Raw genomic sequence first — 20268 nt, 5'->3', positions numbered from 1 at the left:
CAGCCTTTGGTGTCTGCCTCTTTTATTGGTTAGGTTAACATTAGTAGTTGGAAAGACTAATAAGGACAATGCCTGAGAAACATGTTAAGCTGATTGAAATTTCCTTCTTTGACAGACTTTAAATCATTATGGATATAATAGGAGATACTAGTTCTCTTGTATATTTATGAGATTGGGATATAAAAGGAGTTAGTCATACTCTCCTCCCAGATAAATACCATGTAATGTCCAAATTAAAATATATTTCAGCCCATCCTTTTGTAGTATAGCTTGAAGTGTAGGAAATTGATTCGACAGTGTTTACCTACATAAATGGCTTTCATACACAACCTAGTATTTAGCATTTTGCTCAGTCTCCCAAAAATTGCACCAGTGGATGTATTACTTTGGTTGCTTGCTTGTTCTTTTTGGTGGAGTTGGAAGATAAGACAATGTCTCTGCCTTCAGGGGCATTTACAGAAACAGTTACAGTGCAGCAAGAAATGCGGTAAAGGAACTATAAATATGGTAACTTAGAGCTGTGGGTGGGGTGGGGGGGCTCAGAGACCGTTTCATGAGATAGTATTTATGATGGACCTTAGGAGTAGGGGTGGAACAAGTACAGATTAGCTTGTAGCTAAATTGTATGGCATTGAGTGGAGAAATAGCCTGTAGGGAAAATAGCCTGGAGGGGGTTATAAAAGTGATAAATCCTACTTGGCTGGGATCATATAGGCTGTTTTTGAGGGGAGTAGGGGAGGTAAGGTTGGTTGCTAGCAGATCACATGAAATGTTGAATGATAAAGATTTCATGGAAGAATATTTATTCAAATTATTATATAACCAAAATAGAAAGCTATTCTTTTATGAACATTTTCCTTTTCCCTCCAATCATTATTTTTTCCCCTTAAGAAGTTGTTACCTACTTACAAAAGCAAATTTGTGCCTGAATGGTATAGAACTGAATAGATTATTGACATTTGCTTTTTAGCTGGTAAGAAATACTTCTTTGGCAGTGGGTTGGAATTGACTTTGGAGAATCTTACAATCAGCTCAGTTAAGCTACGGCAGTTGAAATACAGTAGGCTGTTTATACTCACCTGATTCCAAAGCCAGGGCACTACTGAGTGGAGGCCCCCAGGTACACAGTAGTAGGTAAGGTGAAGTGAGGTGAGGTGGCCATAACCTTGTCAGAGGTAAAGAGAGTGTGCGGCAGGAGGCTATATTGGGAAGCTCACCGCATTTTGTTAAACAAGTGATCAATTAAAACATAAAGCTTTTGAAAGATTTAAATAAAAAAGGAGGCTTGCCCCCCTCCCGCAATTTATAATGGCATGAAAAGAACTTCCTAAGTATCTTCTGATCTGTTTTCAAAATAATTTTTTGTGGCATTATGGAAAGACTGTATCTTGGGGATATATAGTCTTGGTAATATTTGATGGTATATTGTTGTCAGATTGCTTAAACTGGAATCCAGGGAAGGTGGTTCAGGAGGCCTTCACACTTAAGAGGATAGAGATTTAAGAAATGGGCGCCTGGGTGGCTCAGATGGTTAAGCATCTGCCTTTGGCTCAGGTCATGATCTCAGGGTCCTGGGACTGAGTCCTGAGTAGGGCTCCCTGTTCTGCGGGGAGTCAGCTTCTCCCTCTCCCTCTGCCACTCCCCCCATTTGTGCTTGCTCTCTTTCTCAAATAAATGAAAAATAAAATCTTTAATAAAAAAAAAAAACAAAAAGGGTATGAAAAGATGGTCACCCAGGTTGTGAGATGCTTGTCAAGCAGCTAGGAAAATCTGGAATTAAGTGTATATCACTGGGATATAAACTACATAAGGGCGAGAATCTGTCTTTTTGTTAATTGTTATAGCCCCAGCTCCTTAGGGGAAAAAATGCCTGGCTTTTATGAAGTACATGGTCAGTAAATGAGCCTACTAAATATTTCTGGCAGCCATGTAAGTAGAGATATAAGTAGTGAATTAATTGAAGCTTCCTTATAGGCCAGATAGTGTCCTGGAGGCCTTGCCAGGATGCAGGAGTCTCCATAATTTTCTTATCCCTCATCCTTCACACCAGAAATTACTCCACAGAACTCTAAGACATTTTGTGAAAAAAAGAGCTCTTTGGCCAGTTGAGTAAACAGTGCTTCAGGTCCCCAACTTTGAGTTTCCCAGTATACACATGGTGTGTTTAAAAACTTACTCTGTTTATGAAACCATTTCATAAACTTAGACACCCTTGCAACTTGTTTGTTGTGACACCTTTGATATCCTACAGATTTTTATTTGATGGAACAAGCATCCTGTGGGAAAAGCCTAGAAAGAATCCTCCTGTTCCTAATGTCTCTAGGAAGTAACTTGACTTAGAAGATTGCTTTAGAAGATGCAGAAGAAATTTTAATAGTAAGATATCATTAGGATAAATTTCTTGTCAGGAAAGTCATCTGAGGATATGTGAAATATATCACCCATCTGATCAATTTTCTCTTATAACATGACTAAGTTTATGTCAGTTACTAATTTTAATTTTCTTAAAGAGGTCTCCATTTTCTCTCATTCCAGAGTTTAGGAATTGTGTTTCTAAAGATGAGTGATTAATGACACGGTATTGAATAGCAAAAGGGAACCCATTTATTTTTATTGGTATTCTGTTCAAACAAAATGAGGATATTCAGATTTAGCTGCCTTGTAAGAAATTCAAGATTTCCAAAATCTTGTTAAAATACTTCATTCCATGCTTTCACATAACAGTGACATGTGCTTTATATAATATATACACAATTCTTACTCATTTAACAAAACTGTGAGTGTTTGCTATATGCTGAGGACCACTGAAGGTACTGGGCGGCCAGGTTCTGGAGAAGCTTTCATGGAGGATGGCATGCATGGAATAAGAAATATCAAAGAGGAAGCAGTACTGTGAGGATAAACTGAATCATCATGTGGTAGAGAAGAAATGGGGATACCCCACAAGACATACTTACTAGTTTGGAATTACTCTATTGGTAATTAGTAATCTTAACCATTTTTTAAAAGATTAATAAATTAATCTCTAACTCTTGTTCAAGAGGATAAGCAAAGTTATTTGAGTGAGGAATCTCTTACTTTCTCTATTTCAAGGCTGTGGGTAGGGTAATTTGGCAGGCTGACCCTGCTGGTTCCCTTTCCTTTAAAAGGCAAGTTTTTTATTTTAAGAACCACTTTCTACCCATTAGCAAGGTAAAAAGAAAGAAACCGTGAGTCCCTAGAGGTCTTCATTTTGTTTCCTTCCCAATTCTTTCACTCTCCTACGAGGCACATTGTCCTCTAAAGCTGCTGTGGGGTACCCACAGTGCATCAGCTTGTTTTTACTCAGTGAAAAAGTACCATTATCTCTGATTATTAGGATAAGTTATAACAATTTACTCAGTGGAGTTTATTTTTTCAGTTGCAGTACTGTATAAAACTTGAATAGGTGTTCTTTATTATGTACCCTTGAACTATATGGACCTCACCATTTACTGAAAGGAGGCTTAGACAAGATCTTCATCGTCTCTTCCAAGTATATCAAGTTATATGATTTCAAGTCAGATTGGTGCTCCAGTGTGTTTATATATGGAAGAACAAAATTGAAACAAAAATACCTACTCAAGTGATAAAGTCCTATAAAGGGATGTTAAGCAGACTTTCTTCTGCTTACAGGAATTAAAGTACTCTGTTCTATTTGCTCTATAAGACCATAAACTAAAGATACATGTCATAAAAGCAATCTGTTGGATAGATCTCATCAGGGATCCTTCATAGTTCAGTTTAGCACCCAATACTCCAGCATTAACAATATGTCAAGTGCTAATGTAGTATTCCTGAAAGGCAAACCTGTCTAATTCTAATTCTGTATCAGCTCTGTGATTGCTCAGCTCAGGTAACAGTGATTCTGAGGTTGGGTCATGGGCTTGGAATAATGAGTCATGGTTACAGAATACACAGGTCTTAGCACTAAGCCGTATCTGAACTCTATCAAGCACAAATGTTAGGGTCTGCTGGGCTTAATTAGGACTCCTAGTTTCTCTAATCCCCTACACAACCTGTAATTACCCCAAGCTATCTAATAGAACTGGTTATTTTTCGGTTAGGTCTATAAAATTGGCAGGTTTTCAGTCATTAAATAGATACTGTGTATCAACGGTATTCCATGCAGTGTGAACCAAATGCTGAACGACACAGGAAACTTAAGGAATTTAAAATAAACGTAGACCAGTGTGCTCCTATTTTTTCATGTAGAAAAATCAAAGGCATGCTTACATTTCCAACGTTTGTGTGTTTCTTTAAGATGAGATTGTATTAAAAGTATTCGGGTATCTCTTTAGTGCTTTCAGTTGACAGCTGTAGTAAATGTGTAAAGAGTTACGCTTCATTTTGCTTTATGTAGTATCAGTGGTGGTTAATTGGAAAGAGTAAATTAGGAACCCGGAAACTTGGATAGTAACTATGGCTCTGCCTTTGAATGAGTCACACAATACACATGGGCTTTGGTTTCTCGGCAGCACAGGACTAGGTTTTTTTTAAGATCTTAACTAGCTCAAAAAGATTGAGTCACCTCTAAAGTATTTTCCTTTGACTGTCAATTAATTGTATTGTTTACACAGAGTTCAGTATTTTTATTTCTTGAGAGAGAAAGAGCGCACATGTGTGCAAGCTGTGGGAGGGAGGGAGAGGGAGAGAGAGAATCTTAAAGCAGTCTCCATGCTCAGCACAGAGCCCAAAGCAGGGCTGGATCTCATGACCCCAAGATCGTGACATGGGCCAAAGTCAAGAGTCAGATGCTTAAGCAGGGCACCCTGGGAGTTCAGTTTTTAGGTCTTTATGTCAATTTTATCTTTCACCCTCACTCTAACCATCTAAAACAAGTAAATATTGAACTATGTCAGATTTTTGTCATAAATTCATATTTATCTTAAATACTGGTAATTTTTTATACATAAAATGATTCTTGCTAAGTTTGTTTCTTTTGGAAAAATGTACTTTTCGTCAGATTTAAAAAAAATTTTTTTTTAAAGATTTTATTTATTTATTTGAGAGAGAGAGAATGAGAGACAGAGAGCATGAGAGGGAGGAGGGTCAGAGGGAGAAGCAGACTCCCTGCCGAGCAGGGAGCCCGATACGGGACTCGATCCCGGGATTCCGGGATCATGACCTGAGCTGAAGGCAGTCGCTTAACCAACTGAGCCAACCAGGCGCCCCAGATTTTAAAATTTTTGAAAAGAGAAAATAACCACAATAGTTAACCCATTCTCCCTCCTCACCCCCTCCCCTGTTGAACAGGTGAAGCAGTTAGGAAAATCTTTTTTTTTTTTTAAGATTTTATTTATTTGAGAGAGAGACACAGTGAGAGAGAGAGCAAGAGCAGGGGGAGGGGCAGAGAGGGAGAAGCAGGCTTCCTGTCGAGCAAGGAGCCCGACTCGGAGCTCGATCCCAGGACCCTGGGATCATGACCTGAGCCGAAGGCAGACGCTTAACGACTGAGCCACCCAGGCGCCCCAGAGAATCATTTTTTATTACTCCAGATTTCTAAATTTAGGATTTCTAAATTTAGGATTTTAGAAAAGCCCTCATACAGAGATAGGATTTTTATAAAGAGCCATGAGATGAAAGGGTAAAGTTTAAGTAAAACTTCCAGTTCCAGTTTTGACCACATTTGCCTGTGCTGTTAATTTTAGTGCCCATTGCCCATCCCAAAGCAAGAGAAGGTGTGTGTGTTGTGTCCACAAACAAGCAGCCTTACCTCTGTGGACCTTAGTTTTCTTACCTGCAATATAAAGTGAGGATAATAGGTCTTGTAAGAGTGAGACTAACTAGAAGCTTAGCAGTATTGTCACAGGAGTTTGTCCCCTTACTGAGTGTAAAAAATGAAGAAAAAGGGGCGCCTGGGCGGCTCAGTCAGTTAAGCAGCTGGCACTTGATTTGGGCTCAGGTCACAATCTCAGGGGCGTGGGATGGAGCCCCACTTGGGTCTCTGCGCTCAACCGGGTAGTCTACTTGTGGACTCTTCTCTCTCTCCTCTCCCTCACCCCCTCCCCCTGCTGGTGCACATGGTCTGTCTCTAAAATAAATCTTTTTTTAAAAAATGAAGGAAAAAATACAGTAAGCAGTAGTTTCCAGAGTGTGTCTTAATGCTTAAACCTCTGCTGATAGTTACCGGGACTAAAGCCCCGAGCTTGCGTTCCTAACCCTTCTCTCTCACATCACTGACAAGAGGAGGAAAGCCAGATGGCTCTGAGACTCAGGACCTGGTTCTCTTCATCTGAAGAATTGGGCAGTCCATGGAAGCGCTTCCTGTTTCTGGTTGAAAGCTGAAGCCCTTGCCAGGCCCATCAGGCCAAGGCTCTGGGTCTTGCTTTGAATACTCTCTCTCTAAGGAGAACTGAAGGACAAAGGAACTCTTGCCTTAAACTGTCAGTGGAAGACAGGAAGGTCAGAGGGTAGTAGAGTGCCTTGTAAGAACTCCGACGGAGGGCAAGAAAGCTAAAGTACAGATAACCACTGACGCTTCGGGAATGCCTCCCATTTTCCAAGTGCTGTTGGCAAACTGCACAGATACTTTCTATTTGAACTCAGTAACAATTCAGTGATGTGTAATTATTATTATCCACATTTTGTAAGAAGCTCAAAAAAGTTAATAACTAGGGTCGTTAAGTTGCCTAGGGTCACAAAGATAGTAAATGACTAGTAGAGTCATAATTTGAACCCAGGACTTCACCTTATAATATCCTGCCACATGTCAATAATGTATTCACTCCCTAAGTTTCTGTGAATGGGATCTTTTCAACATTTATTAACGTGGGAATTTTGAACATTATTTTAAAAAGGGTTAACCTCCCTATTATTGAGAAGGATTTTCAGTTTGGTAAAGCAAGATAGTTTCTTATGCCTTTTTTTTGGGGGGGGGGGTTGCTTTATCCTTATCGTTGACAATCATCCAACAAGTATTCCTTTCATGAAATGTATTTGTAATAACAGGGCTTCCTAAGACGTTTCAGACTCTGAAGTATCTCGAATGAGTATGTTAACCGCCCCCTCCCCCCAAGCTATCATCAATAGAAATGTTTTGCTAACATCATAGAATTTATTTTTTATATTTGTCATGAACAGTGGGACTTTAGAATTTTACTTCAAAACAATGACATTTATTATGCCACTTGAAATTTAAATTTTGTAGACAAGAGAAGAAAGGAAAATGGAAGCAATTCTGCAAGCTTTTGCCAGACTTGAAAAAAGAGAGAAAAGAAGAGAACAAGCTTTGGAAAGGATCAGCACAGCCAAAACTGAAGTTAAAACGGAATGTAAAGATGCACAGATTGTCAGCGATGCTGAAGTTATTCAGGTATAGTTTTGTTTTCATACTTAAGCACTTTCTGATAAAATTGTCACACCTGATTTAGTTGCATCTGTAAAGAACTTTTAACATCTAATGCTGTTCAGTAGCATTTTTCAAATCCTGAGAATTTAGACCTGAGACATAAGATTCTGTTTGTTTTAGACTAAAAAAGTCATGTTAATTTATCAGAATTCATAAGCTTAAGGAAATTAGCTTCTGAAGTAGATGAATGCTTTTAGATTTCAACTTCTCACTTCTGTAAACATAGTATCGGAAGTTCCACTCTGTTGTATTTTGAATTAGGAACAAGCAAAAGAAGAAACTGCTAGCAAGCCCCCCCCTGCCAAGGTGAATAGAACTAAACAGAGAAAAAGTTTTTCTCGCAGTCGGACGCACATTGGACAACAGCGTCGGAGACACAGGACTGTGAGCATGTGCTCAGATATCCAGCCATCTTCTCCTGATCTAGAAGTCACTTCACAACAAAACGACATTGAGAACACTGTACTTGCAATCGAACCTGAAGCTGAAACTGCACTAGCAGAACTAATTCCCGAAACTGAAGCTCCAGCACTTACTAAATGTCCTGCCAAGTACCCGAAAACTAAGAAGGTAGGGCTCTTCAGGAGCAGGGGAACTCTTCTAACGAGAATGTCTTATGATGTTAAATATATTTGTGTTTTTAAGATTGTTTGGGGGGGCGCCTGGGTGGCTCAGTCGTTAAGTGTCTGCCTTCGGCTCAGGTCGTGATCCCAGGGTCCTGGGATCGAGCCCCGCATCGGGCTCCCTGCTCAGCGGAAAGCCTGCTTCTCCCTTTCCCACTCCCCCTGCTTGTGTTCCCTCTCTGTCTTGCTCTGTCAAATGAATAAATAAAAAAATCTAAAAAAAAAAAAAAAATTCAGTTTGGAACATCTCGTAAGGAACAGAAGGCATAGTTTTTACACTTAAAGAGTTTTTAAACTAAGAATGAGAATCACAAAACAGTAAAATCAGTTAATAAAAATGTTTGCACTGTTGTTAACTTCCTTTTAGAATTGCAGATCACAATGTAATTATTTTAATAATTTATGAAAATTCCTTTTTATGTTCCTATGTACTAAATTTACACTTTGCAGAAACAATTGGTTTTACATATGTTATCCTTTATTCTTTGTATTTCCTACAATTTTCACAGTATAGATAGATTATAAGAATTAAATGTGAAGAAACTGCTGATTGCCATAAAGAAGGGTAGTTTTAGAGGAATTTATCCATCTTTGAAAAACTGTCAGACTTAATAAAGCAATTATGGGAAACTATTCACTGAGATAAACCAACCTGAGCTTTACAGCTCAGAAATAACAGAACATCCTTAGGAAGAACAGAACATCCTTAGGAAGCACCCCTAGCCCCCAGTAGAATCTAGTAGATTGGAGCAGAGATATCAAAGTGGTAATCCTTGGGCTCTTTTTTGGAGGGGGGCGGTTAGATCATAACAGGATTCTTCTTGTACACTTACATAACAGAATGTTTTGAAACTTAATTTATCTTGTTCTTACCAGATCCATTACAGTTTGAGGTACTGTGAAACCAGGAGAAGTATATTCAGTAAACATCTAGGATGAACCCAGGACTATACTTTAATGGCGAGTCAGAGGGTTAGTTAGAGACAAGATCTAAACACAGTTCTAATTGGAAGGCTGTACTCTTCCTTACTGCCCCATGGATCTTGAATAAGCAAGCCCACACTTGCCTTAAACCATGAGCAGTTAAATGTATGTTAATTATACTGGAATTAAAAAAACAAAAACAATGAGCAGTTATTTTTGCCCACTTTGGAGGGACAAAAAATAATTGCAACTTTTCTTTGTAATTTAGGTTAGTGAAAAGAAAAACTCATGTTTAAAGAAGATACTTTCTTAACTACAAATATGACATAATTCCTGCCTTTTAATTTTTAAATGGCTAAATTATTGTGGCGCTATCAATTTATTTAAATTTCTGGTTTGAGATGTAGACTTTTACTCCCATTTGATTCTCTAAAAAAGCCTCCTTTGCCACAGGTTTTGTTGATGGTATTCCCTTCTTTTAAACATACTATTCGAGCACCAAATTATCATGATTTCCCCTAATGTGAAGGCTTCATTCAGTGTAAGAAGACATAGTACTTACTCTGGGCCAGATACTATGCTACTTGAAGAGCTTTATGTATGTTATTTAGCTTTTTTAATCCTCACAATAACCACAGTAACCAAAACCCAGAGCTAGTTTCTGTATGACCCTTCTTTTACAGATAAGGATTGAGATGTAGAAAAGTTTTATAACGTGCTTGAAGTCACGTTGTAAGTGGCAAAGCCCGGATTCCTACCCAGGCAGCCTGGCTGCAGACTCCACAGGCTTTCTCTAGTTTGTCCTGGATATGCAGTTGTACATACATTGAAAAAAAGGGGGGGGGGAGGGGAAAAATGCTAGAATGTTTTAATGATTGTCACTGGAAGACCATGTCGGTAGATTATTTTTTTAATGTGTGTGTATCTATGTGTGAGAATGCATATACTACTTTTAGTACTTTTTTTTTTTTAACAAATTATACGTAGAGTAAAAATAACAAGCATATCATCTGATTACCAGATAGAAAAGATATGAATGCCCACAGAGCAAACAAAATGTGCTTGTGCTGACAGATGTAATCCTTATTTCCATGCCTATTACAACTGCTTTATTAAATAACTATAGCTAGCCTACAAAAAAAAGTGAGTAGTCATTATATTTTAGGATTAGGTATATTCATATAACCAATAAAGACTGAACTACATACACTGTGGATAAAAATAAATTAACAGAATTAACTGAAAAAGGACTATGTAAATTTTCAAATAGTGATTGTCAATGCTGACACCTTTTTTTTTTTTTTTTTTTAAATGTATATGCATTGGTCTCATCATCTAGAGATTCTGATAGGCAGCCGGGGTAGAAAAACACTGCATAAAATCCGATCTTTCTTACACACTGATAACAGAAGCAGTAACAAACCTATAGTACTGATGTCTCTTAGACTTTGCTATTTTACAAAAATAGCATTTTACAAAATTTTACAAAAATGTGTTTTCTTCCTGGCTGAGTACTATTGTATAAAAAATTTAGGAGTAAGAGAAGTTAAGAAATGTAATGATGTACTGATTTTTTGGACATCTGTGAATGATTTCAATTACCCAATGTATCATTTTGGAAAATACTATCAATTTCAAATTTGGTATCAAAATGTTCAATAGGAGAATCTGTGAGTTACATATAGAGTGATCCAAATTTTTCTTTTCTCTAGCACTTGGTCAGTGAATGGTTAAGTGAGAAGAATGAGAAGACAGGAAAACCTTCAGACAGCCTTTCAGAAAGGCCTCTGCGCATAACTACAGATCCTGAAGTGTTAGCTACCCAGCTCAATTCCTTACCAGGCCTGGCCTATAGTCCCCACGTATACTCTACTCCTAAGCACTATATTCGGTTTACTTCACCATTCCTTTCAGAAAAAAGGAGAAGAAAAGAACCTACTGAAAACATTTCTGGCTCATGCAAGAAGGTAAACTTTTCTTTGGATATAAAAATCTAGGAGCCACGGGCCAGTCTCCTTCCTTAACTACCATTCCTGGTAGTGAAGTGCTTTTAGAATCAGTCTACATATATAGGCTATAAAACAGCTACAAACTGATTTCTATTCATTTGTTATGTATTTCAGCGATGGTTGAAACAAGCCTTAGAAGAGGAAAACTCATCAATTTTACATAGATTTAATTCACCCTGTCAAGAAAGATCCAGGAGTCCTACAGTCAATGGTGAAAGTAAAAGTCCACTGCTACTAAATGAATGCTGCTCCCTCCCAGGTGGAATTTCTTTTCGGTGTTGTTTTAGTGTGAAGACACATTCTAGTTATTATACATGTGATAAAAGAAGCATTTTGTTACATTTTTTTCTGTCCTTAACCTTTTGGGTAAAGATAAACATGAAAACCTTAAATTTACAGTACCATGTATATTGGGGCTTATGGGTGAATTTTAGGGCTGCTTCTCAGATCGAAAAGAACTCTTGGAAATAAATTAACATCTGTCTTCTAAGACTTCTCAGAGACTCCTAGGCCTGTAAGCCATTTGGCAAGATAATCTGTGCTGTAATAGTAAAATTAACTCACGTGGGGGTGGGGAGAGATTGTTCCATGTTAGTAGAATCTTTAAAAACCCTGAAATTTGGTTTGGGGCTGAAATTCATCATAATTACTATTGTTGATGTTTTGATCTTTCCCAGAATGTATTTTAGATTGTAGCAAATACCAGCAGTATAATGTCTATGATTATTGCACCAACAGATCTAACTACACCACTAAAAAAACGAAGACTTTATCAGTTGCTAGATTCTGCTTACTCTGAAACCTCCACACCTACTCCTTCACCGTATGCTACACCGACTCACACAGATATTACTCTCACGGACCCATCATTTGCCACTCCTCCACGGGTAAAATCAGATGATGAAGCTTGCAGAAATGGTTATAAGCCCATATATTCACCAGTTACCCCAGTAACTCCTGGCACACCAGGAAATACCATGCACTTTGAGGTGAGAAATTTAAATGGGGGAAAAGAAAACCTGTGGGGATGGTATTTAACAGCTCCCCCCCGCCAACAACTACTGTGCTTCGATTAGGAAAAAAAAGTTTTTAAGAAACCAAAAGGGCAAATTTGGAACATGCATTGATGTGAATTTAAACTTTTACATTTTTATTAAAATGAGCATAACTTTCATCTTACTGATACTCAGCATCAGACTTAATGGCTATATGTGTATCAAACTGACCTTAAAGCCAGAGGTCTTACATGTGGAATGGAAATAGAAAAAAGTTTAAAACCAAAGTCTGTGTAACAGTTAAAGTTTTCATTTCTATAAATATCCTGGATTTAGTTATATATTTTAATTTTCAATTCTACTTATTTCTTTTATATAGAATATTTCTTCCCCAGAAAGTTCTCCAGAAATTAAGAGACGCACTTATAATCAAGAGGTAAGGTGTTATCCAAAAAGATGATTTAAATCGGTGACCTTTTCCTTTTATTATTTTGCGTAAATTTTTGGGAGATTTAAAAATAAGTAGTCTCAAGATACGGTTATTTGTGTAATTCTTTTGTTTTAATTCTGTAAACAGGGATATGACCGATCTTCAACCATGTTAACATTGGGGCCTTTCAGAAATTCTAATTTAACTGACCTGGGTCTGCAAGAAATAAAGACTATTGGTTATACCAGCCCTCGGAGCAGGACTGAAGTCAACAGACAGTGCCCTGGAGAAAAGGAATCTGTGTCAGACCTTCAGCTGGGACTCGATGCAATCGAGCAAACTGCCTTACATAAAACCATGGAACCACCTACACATGACAGGACTGATTCTAACAGCCAACTGGAATCTACTCACTCTGGACGGGGCGCAATGTATTCTTCCTGGGTAAAGAGTCCTGACAGAACAGGAGTTAACTTCTCAGTAAACTCTAACTTGAGGGACCTGACGCCCTCACATCAATTGGAGGTTGGAGGAGGCTTCCGAATAAGTGAGTCAAAGTGCCTGGCGCAGGATGATACTAGAGGCATATTTATGGAAACACCTGTGTTTTGTACTTCAGAAGATGGGCTTGTTTCTGGTTTCGGACGGACTGTTAATGACAATTTGATCGACGGAAGTTGCACACCCCAGAATCCACCACAAAAGAAAAAGGTTACAAATTTAACGATTTTAGTCCTTTTAATAGTGTCTTTTTTGTACTATTACTGAGGGTTATTAGCAGTTATGTGTTATGTAAGGCATTCATACTCAAGTTAAAGTTTTGATGTGTACACTTTTAAACCTTTGTAAATGCTCAGTTAGAAAATACTTGCAGAGAAGTAAAACATTCTAGTGATATGGAAAATGCTTATAAGCACGGTTTCAGAGATTGAAACCTCAGGATGATTTATTTCCCTGGAAGAATAACTTCAAAATAACCACTTCCTAGCCAAATAAACAGAGTTGAGTAATACTTGTGTTCTTATTATCCTTATTTTACATAGAACAGGCAGCCTTGTATTGGAGAAATGCTTCTTTCTTCATAACATGTATAGTATTTCGGCCACGGATATGAGTATTTTGATAAGTGTTCTGTAAATAGTAATTTAAGCTCCCTGACTTACCACCATTATTTGGTTGGCAGCAGACATACTGAGACAATTAGAATGCCTTATTTCAGAGAAATGGGATAAACTACACTTATTTTACTTGTTAATAGGCTTATTGCTTTGCAAGTCAAAGAATCTTAGTGATGTGTGCTTTTAATTTTTGTAACAGAGTCCAGTTGGCAACTTTGTGGGAAGCAATGTAGTATAGTGGAAAGAGCACGGGCTTTCACGTAAGACCTAGGTTCGAATCCCGGCTCCAACACTCACCAGCTGTGTGACCTGGAGTGAGTGAGTTACTCAATTTCCTCATCTGTAAAATGGGGATGATGATATACCTATTTCATAGAGTTGTTGTGAGGATTAAATGAGATAATGTATGTAAATCATCTAAATACAATGCCTGGCATATAACAGGCATTGATAATTGTTAATTATTATTATTACTATTTGTTCAAAATCAGATTATTTTACATAATTTTCCTAATGTAAATATACTAATTCTCTTGAGAAAAAAAAGAATAGCTTGACTCTGACGTATAAAACAAGAATAAAAGATCTGCTTTTCCTTCTCTTTCTTGCTGAAGGTCTCTCTATTAGAGTACCGTAAAAGACAGCGGGAAGCCAGGAAGAGCGGCTCGAAGGCTGAGCACTTTCCACTGGTTAGCGTGTCACCTCACGCAAGCGGCAGCTCGAGCAGCAGTGGTGACGGCTGTGGCAACAGGAGGGAAAGCGGGGAGCAGCTAGAAAGCACCGCTAGCCTGCCGTTACCGACACCAGCTACAGTTCATAGTGCTACTTCAGAAGAAACCAGCAATAGCTGTCCTGTTAAGGAAGCTTCTGCCAGTGAGAAGAACGACCCAGAAGTTCAGTGGTAAGCCTGTCTAAAAGAGCCCATTGCTAACTTTAGAACTGAGAAGTATCATCCCTTGTAATTCAAGTAGTCTCTGTTCTTTATTGTCCAGGCAGGATCTTTTCCATAGCTGATTGTGAACGCAGCTAGATCTGTAAAGATCTGAAGTGTGCTGTTCTGAAAAGCACAAGCTTTGGGGTGAACTCTCTAACCGTCTGCTCTTGTTCCCCCAGTTCTAAGGACAGGGACATTTGTGGTCCGGATTTTGAGAGATCCTCTTTGCTGATAGGGTTTTAAACCACCTCTGTATTTGCCTATCCTAAGGGTCCACTGTGCTTCCTCTTGTACAATTTTCACCTTTTTCACAATATTCCTCTCCAAAGAACTTTTATCATAGTCTGCATCCTGCGATTTCCTTATATCCCTAACAAGTTACAGAAAAGAAGAACCAGGTTTTAGTGTTTCTTCAGTAGGAACAGCAGAAGCTGGATATGGGATGGGTCTTGGCAAAGGGCAGAAGGGCTCATTCGCTTCCCTCCTGGGTCCCCTTCCCACTAGCCTTACAGTCCAGATACAAGGTGATCGGTAAAGGGTGTATCTGGTACCTGCTGTGACATTCTGAATGCGGATGCACTTCAGCTCCCTCCCCGCCCTCCCCCCCCCAACCAAGAAATTGCTTAAGACAAAGGATTGGAGTCTGGCTATTTTCAAAGCTTTACACCTGAGTATTTTCCCAGCAGAGCAAAAGCCTTGGTCTGAGAGGACAAGTTGACCATCAAGGACAAAGACTAATCTAGCTGGCAGTAGCTTCCTTGAATTGATGGTATGATTTTATGTTCAAGGACCGCTTCAACCTCAGTGGAGCAAGTGAGAGAAAGGAGTTACCAGCGTGCGCTACTTCTCAGCGATCACCGAAAAGACAAAGACAGTGGTAAGTGAGCTTGTTCTTCTGCCGAAAAGTGGAGCCAGCTAGTCCCTGTGCACCCTCGTTCTTGGCAGTTCTAATGTTCTCTTTGGGTCTGCTTCATCTCTAGGGGGAGAGTCACCCTGTGTCCCATGTTCACCGAGTCATGTTCCGTCTTCACCTTCATCTCATTCAAATCACATTCCCCAGTTGCAACCCAAGGGCCCAGTCCCTCCTTTCAGTGAACTTACAGAAGGTCAGTAAGCAGATGACCTATCATGGTTATTGTTTTCAAAACCTTTTTGAATCAGCAAGGCGAATGCCTTTCCACAGAGTTGGGCTGCACAGAGTTTACACTGCTCTGTAGTGTCAGTCAGGGCGGTGCTGGTCATGCCATGTTACGGTGACTCTGGCCTTCTTCTGCTTTACAGATCCTGACCCTGAAAATCCAGAGCCCATGACTACAAGTGAATGTCCATCCCCAGACACCTCTCAAAACACTTGTAAAAGCCCTTCAAAAATGAGCAAGGTAATAAAATTGACCTTCGAACATGGCCATTCAGGAGACTGGGTTCTCACATGCATACGGAGATTCTCCTGCTGTACGAAGCGTCAGTTGGCGATTTTTGGACGCTTTGGGAGCAGATGGTCTAACGTGCTCACTGTGCTTCAGTCCTTTACATTTTCTGCTAGAGGTCCACCCTTGTCACCCCAGGAAATTCAGTTTTTTCATACAGTTTTGGACCACACGCAGTCAATTCTCTAAAAACAAAAGGTCAGATGAGAATGCATCGACAAGAAATGCTATCACCGTCCTGATTCGGGAAAGACGTGCTGGTCTCGTGTGGCGGCAGGATCTGTGGAAACTAAAGATGAGGGATCGGAGACTGGTTTTCTTTTTCCCTTATATGTAAGGGAAACGTACATTTAAGTGGTCTTGTACTTCAGTCTTCGTATTTGAACACTGTAAAAGATGTTTCAGATCACAACAGTTTGGGTGAGCACATTAATTTGCCCAAACAGGTTGGGTACAGCAAGTCCTGTTAGGGAATTGAAACTTGCTAAGTGCTGGAGGTTACTAGAATTCTTTTAGAATAAGGCTCAAAAGCAGGTTGGATCACTGAGGGGAAAAAGGCAAATTGAAAGGAAAGACCTGTCTTCCATAAAAATTAATCCAGGGAATTCAGATGAAGCTCAGTACCAGACCTTGTTAAACTACTGAAAAAGCTGCCCTTTCAGGATCCCACGCCTCTGTGACGGGCTTCCCTAATCCACCTTATCCTCTACCCCTTTGTAAAGTGAACCCTGAAGTAACATTCAGTACCGCTGGTCACAAACCTCAGTGTATGTAAGACGTTCCTTAACGGGATTCGTTTTCTTTCCACAGCCTGGTTCCCCGGGCCCCGTACTTCCTGTTCAACCGCATGGGAAAACACCCACAAAGTCCGATTCCCACTGGGAGGCCACAGCTACCGCGCCGGAAGCGGAGAACGGGGTGCACCCGAAAGCAGAGCTCCCCCAGAAGCAGCTGTTAAGTAACACCCAAGCACTTCCAAAGAACCCTCCTCCTCAGCCGCTGGCTCGAAGCTCAGCCGAGCAACTTTCCCAGAAGCTGCCGTCCGCCGCGCCGGTCAAGTTGCACTGTCCTCCGTCCCCTCACGTAGAAAATCCTCCCAAGTCCTCGACACCCCACCCGCCTGTGCAGCACGGTTATCTCTCACCAAAGCCCCCTACCCAGCAGCTAGGCTCGCCCTACAGGCCTCATCACGCACAGTCACCTCAAGTGGGAACACCTCAGCGCGAGCCTCAGAGAAATTTCTACCCAGCCGCACAGAACCTTCCAGCCAGTACTCAGCAGGCGCCATCTGGAGCACTGTTCACACAGACCCCCTCAGGACAATCTGCCGCGACATACAGTCAGTTCACCCCCCCCCAGCCGGGCCGGCCAACCCCCCCCCCCCCCCCCCCCCCGCCGCCGTCTTCCTCCTCGTACTACCAACCCCAGCAGCCCTCCGCAAACTTTCAGGGTTACAACCAGCTTAAAGGTGGTCTTTCCCAACAGGCCGTGTTCGCGTCGGGACCAAATCAAGCGCTTGCGGGCGCCAGCAGCCAGCAGCCCGCTCCAGGCCACCACGTCACTCCGGGCCATTTCTTGCCTTCTCCGAACCCTCCGCTTCACCACCAAACTGCCCCGGCCGTGGTGCCCCCCCCCCCCCCCCGCCCCCCGCCCCCGGGCCGCACCTCGTGCCGCAGCCCAGCTCCCATCAGCAGCACTCTGTCGCTCACGTCGTAGGGCCTGTTCACGCGGTCACCCCCGGCTCTCACATTCATTCTCAAACCGCTGGACACCATTTGCCACCACCCCCACCACCTCCCGGTCCTGCCCCTCATCACCACCCGCCACCCCATCCTTCCACAGGACTCCAAGGTCTACCAGCACAACACCAGCATGTGGTCAGCTCAGCGCCGCCCCCGCCGCCGCCGCCGCCGCCACCTTCTGGTGTCCTGGCTTCCGGGCACCATCCCCCCTCTGCTCAAGCCTTACACCATCCACCTCATCAAGGACCTCCACTTTTTCCTGCAAGTGCTCATCCAGCCGTACCACCATATCCCTCCCCAGCCACACATCACACCACTCTGGGACCGGGACCCCAACACCAGCCTTCTGGAACAGGGCCACACTGTCCACTACCAGTCGCAGGTCCTCATCTCCAGCCCCAAGGACCAAACAGTATTCCGACACCGACTGCTTCAGGGTTCTGTCCTCATCCTGGCTCTGTGGCCCTGCCACATGGGGTTCAAGGACCTCAGCAGGCATCCCCAGTGCCTGGACAGATTCCGATCCACAGAGCACAGGTGCCACCAACATTTCAGAACAATTACCATGGTTCGGGGTGGCATTAAAATGGACTCCAAAAGCATTTTTTAAAATGTTCTGTAAGATAAACTGTATATTTCATATGTACCTATTAAGGTACTTTTTAAAGCTTGTACATGAAACTTTGTATAAAAAAAACAAACACCAGTGCTCTTTCATTGTATTTTTCCCGTTTTTGCTTTTTTAAAATTCCTTAAAAAATGTGCTGTTAAGCCAGTATTAGGTATCTTTATTTTGTAAAGTGAACATTCCAGCTGTTTTTCTGGCAGTAGATTTGATGCTACATGATCTTTAAATTTTACTGTTGCAGTTAAAATTCATTTAGTGAATGTTTTCTATATTATTTTATACATACGCATTTAAGTACACAGCTAAGTAATGGCACTATGAGGATTTTCATTTTTCTCCTGTCAGCAGTTCTGTGAGTGCATCTTAGGTATTTAAAAAAAAAAAAAAAATGCAATACAGATTCTTATAGTTTGGTGTGGACATGGCTCATTTTGTTTTATCGGTTATTTGCAAGCAAAATGTAATTTAATGTATAGATTTTTAATGTCTCCTGACAAACTGTAAATACTGCATTTCTTTTGCGTATATAATTGCTTACAGCTTTTCTCATTTGATATATAGCATTGTACATATGACAAGTCTTTGCAAAACTGTGTGATCTTTGTGAAAGTAGTACAGTATATGGCCTTTAATTTCTTTTTTATTTTAAATATACTGTCACATTGAAGCACTGGTTGGGCATTTTAATTCATGTTAATAAATCACAATTATGTCAGTTTTACCAAATTGTCCTGTACAACTTCTGAGATTGGAATCTGTTTAAACAAGTTTTTTTTTTACAAAAGTTCCATTTTTTCAGCTCTAGTTTGTCAGTGGCCTTCCCTTTTCTTCAGCTACACCTACCTCAGCTGGACTGCGGCGGACTTCAGGAGGCAGTGAGGGGTTGGGTTGTTCCTGCAACGCTCCTTCCTGTCAGTGCAGGAAACTCCTCTGCTGGGTGGAGGTTCTACCTCCAACTGACATCATACAAACTGTGAACCCATATCGTTCAAGTATTACATGTGATCGAGTTCTAGACCGGAACTGACAACTGTTTGAAAACATGGTGTAGCTTTGCCTGACAACACACATATCTCATTTGTACATTGCAGAACATGCATGACTGCAGTGTCCTACTGATGAATCAAAATTATTTGAAAACCTTAAATTAACATTTACTCTCTAGCTATAGTATTAAAAAGAAAGTAATAGGTCTTAAAAATTTGTTTCAGGCATATAAAACGAAAACAGCATTATTATTAAAGTTCTCAAGTGAAATGAAAATAGCCTCTTGGACACTTCGCTGAAATACCCAATGCTAGTTTTTGTTTTTGAAAAAGAAATTTTTCTTTGTCTTCTACCTCTTAGGATTAATTAAGTAGAACCGTAAGTAATGAACACATTTTTTCCAATTTTCACCTAATTGACATAATTTGGCACAGCACATACATTCTGTGCTTTGGAGAAAAGCATCAGACTAAAACTGACTGGATTAATATTTGGCAGGAATGAAAGTCATGTTTTACAGTAACTTTTAATGTCCATTTCCTCTTGAAAACCAGCTAATGATGGTACATGAAGAGAGCTGCATTTAGGGCTCAACTCTAGTCAGCTTCAAGTTTTAAAAGAACTTGGCTCAACTTTGCCCTTCTTGACTTTAGCATACAACATTCTACTTACAGTACTCACTAAAGAAACACTTGTCCAAGAAAACGTGGCTTTACATCACCCGGCCCAATGGTTTCACAGAACAAAGGTGGTTAACTGTTAGCACAGTGAGTAGCATTCTTCACCTCTTTAAAAGGACTGGCCTTCTAAGGATTTAAAATTCCTGTTACAAATCTGCCTACTACACAAGTAATTGATAGAGAAGCGTTTCTCTGACTGCAAAATCTAATGTAGTTCCTTGACTCCTCGATGAAGGGCACATACACTCTCAAATATTGTCTCATTAAAAGTTACAAAAACAATAATGGAAGAGAAACTGGAATTTAAGGAATAATCTCAACTGAAGTTCTCTACCCAAGGAGAAATAGTAGTTTATCGTGTTTAACTAGTTAGGTATGATCCAGGTACAAGAAGAAGCAAGT

The 20268-nt window shown here is 40.4% G+C and overlaps 1 protein-coding gene across 1 annotated transcript in view; it reads left to right on the top strand.

The window, feature by feature from the left end:
• The window catches only part of KMT2E (lysine methyltransferase 2E (inactive)), a 92131-nt gene extending 72688 nt beyond the window's left edge, over positions 1–19443 (top strand). Inside the window, 13 exon segments of the mRNA XM_044920181.1 lie at positions 7169–7333; positions 7631–7939; positions 10629–10883; positions 11040–11184; positions 11664–11914; positions 12300–12356; positions 12498–13061; positions 14083–14369; positions 15191–15279; positions 15383–15508; positions 15684–15781; positions 16640–17453; positions 17456–19443. Of these exon segments, the coding sequence (XP_044776116.1) occupies positions 7169–7333; positions 7631–7939; positions 10629–10883; positions 11040–11184; positions 11664–11914; positions 12300–12356; positions 12498–13061; positions 14083–14369; positions 15191–15279; positions 15383–15508; positions 15684–15781; positions 16640–17453; positions 17456–18156 (3861 nt within the window). The 3' untranslated portion in view covers positions 18157–19443.
• Positions 19444–20268: the final 825 nt, after the last annotated feature.

The sequence above is a fragment of the Neomonachus schauinslandi genome, chromosome 12, assembly GCF_002201575.2.
Source record: "Neomonachus schauinslandi chromosome 12, ASM220157v2, whole genome shotgun sequence".
Lineage (NCBI taxonomy): Eukaryota > Metazoa > Chordata > Mammalia > Carnivora > Phocidae > Neomonachus > Neomonachus schauinslandi.
This window is presented reverse-complemented; position numbering and strand designations above follow the sequence as displayed.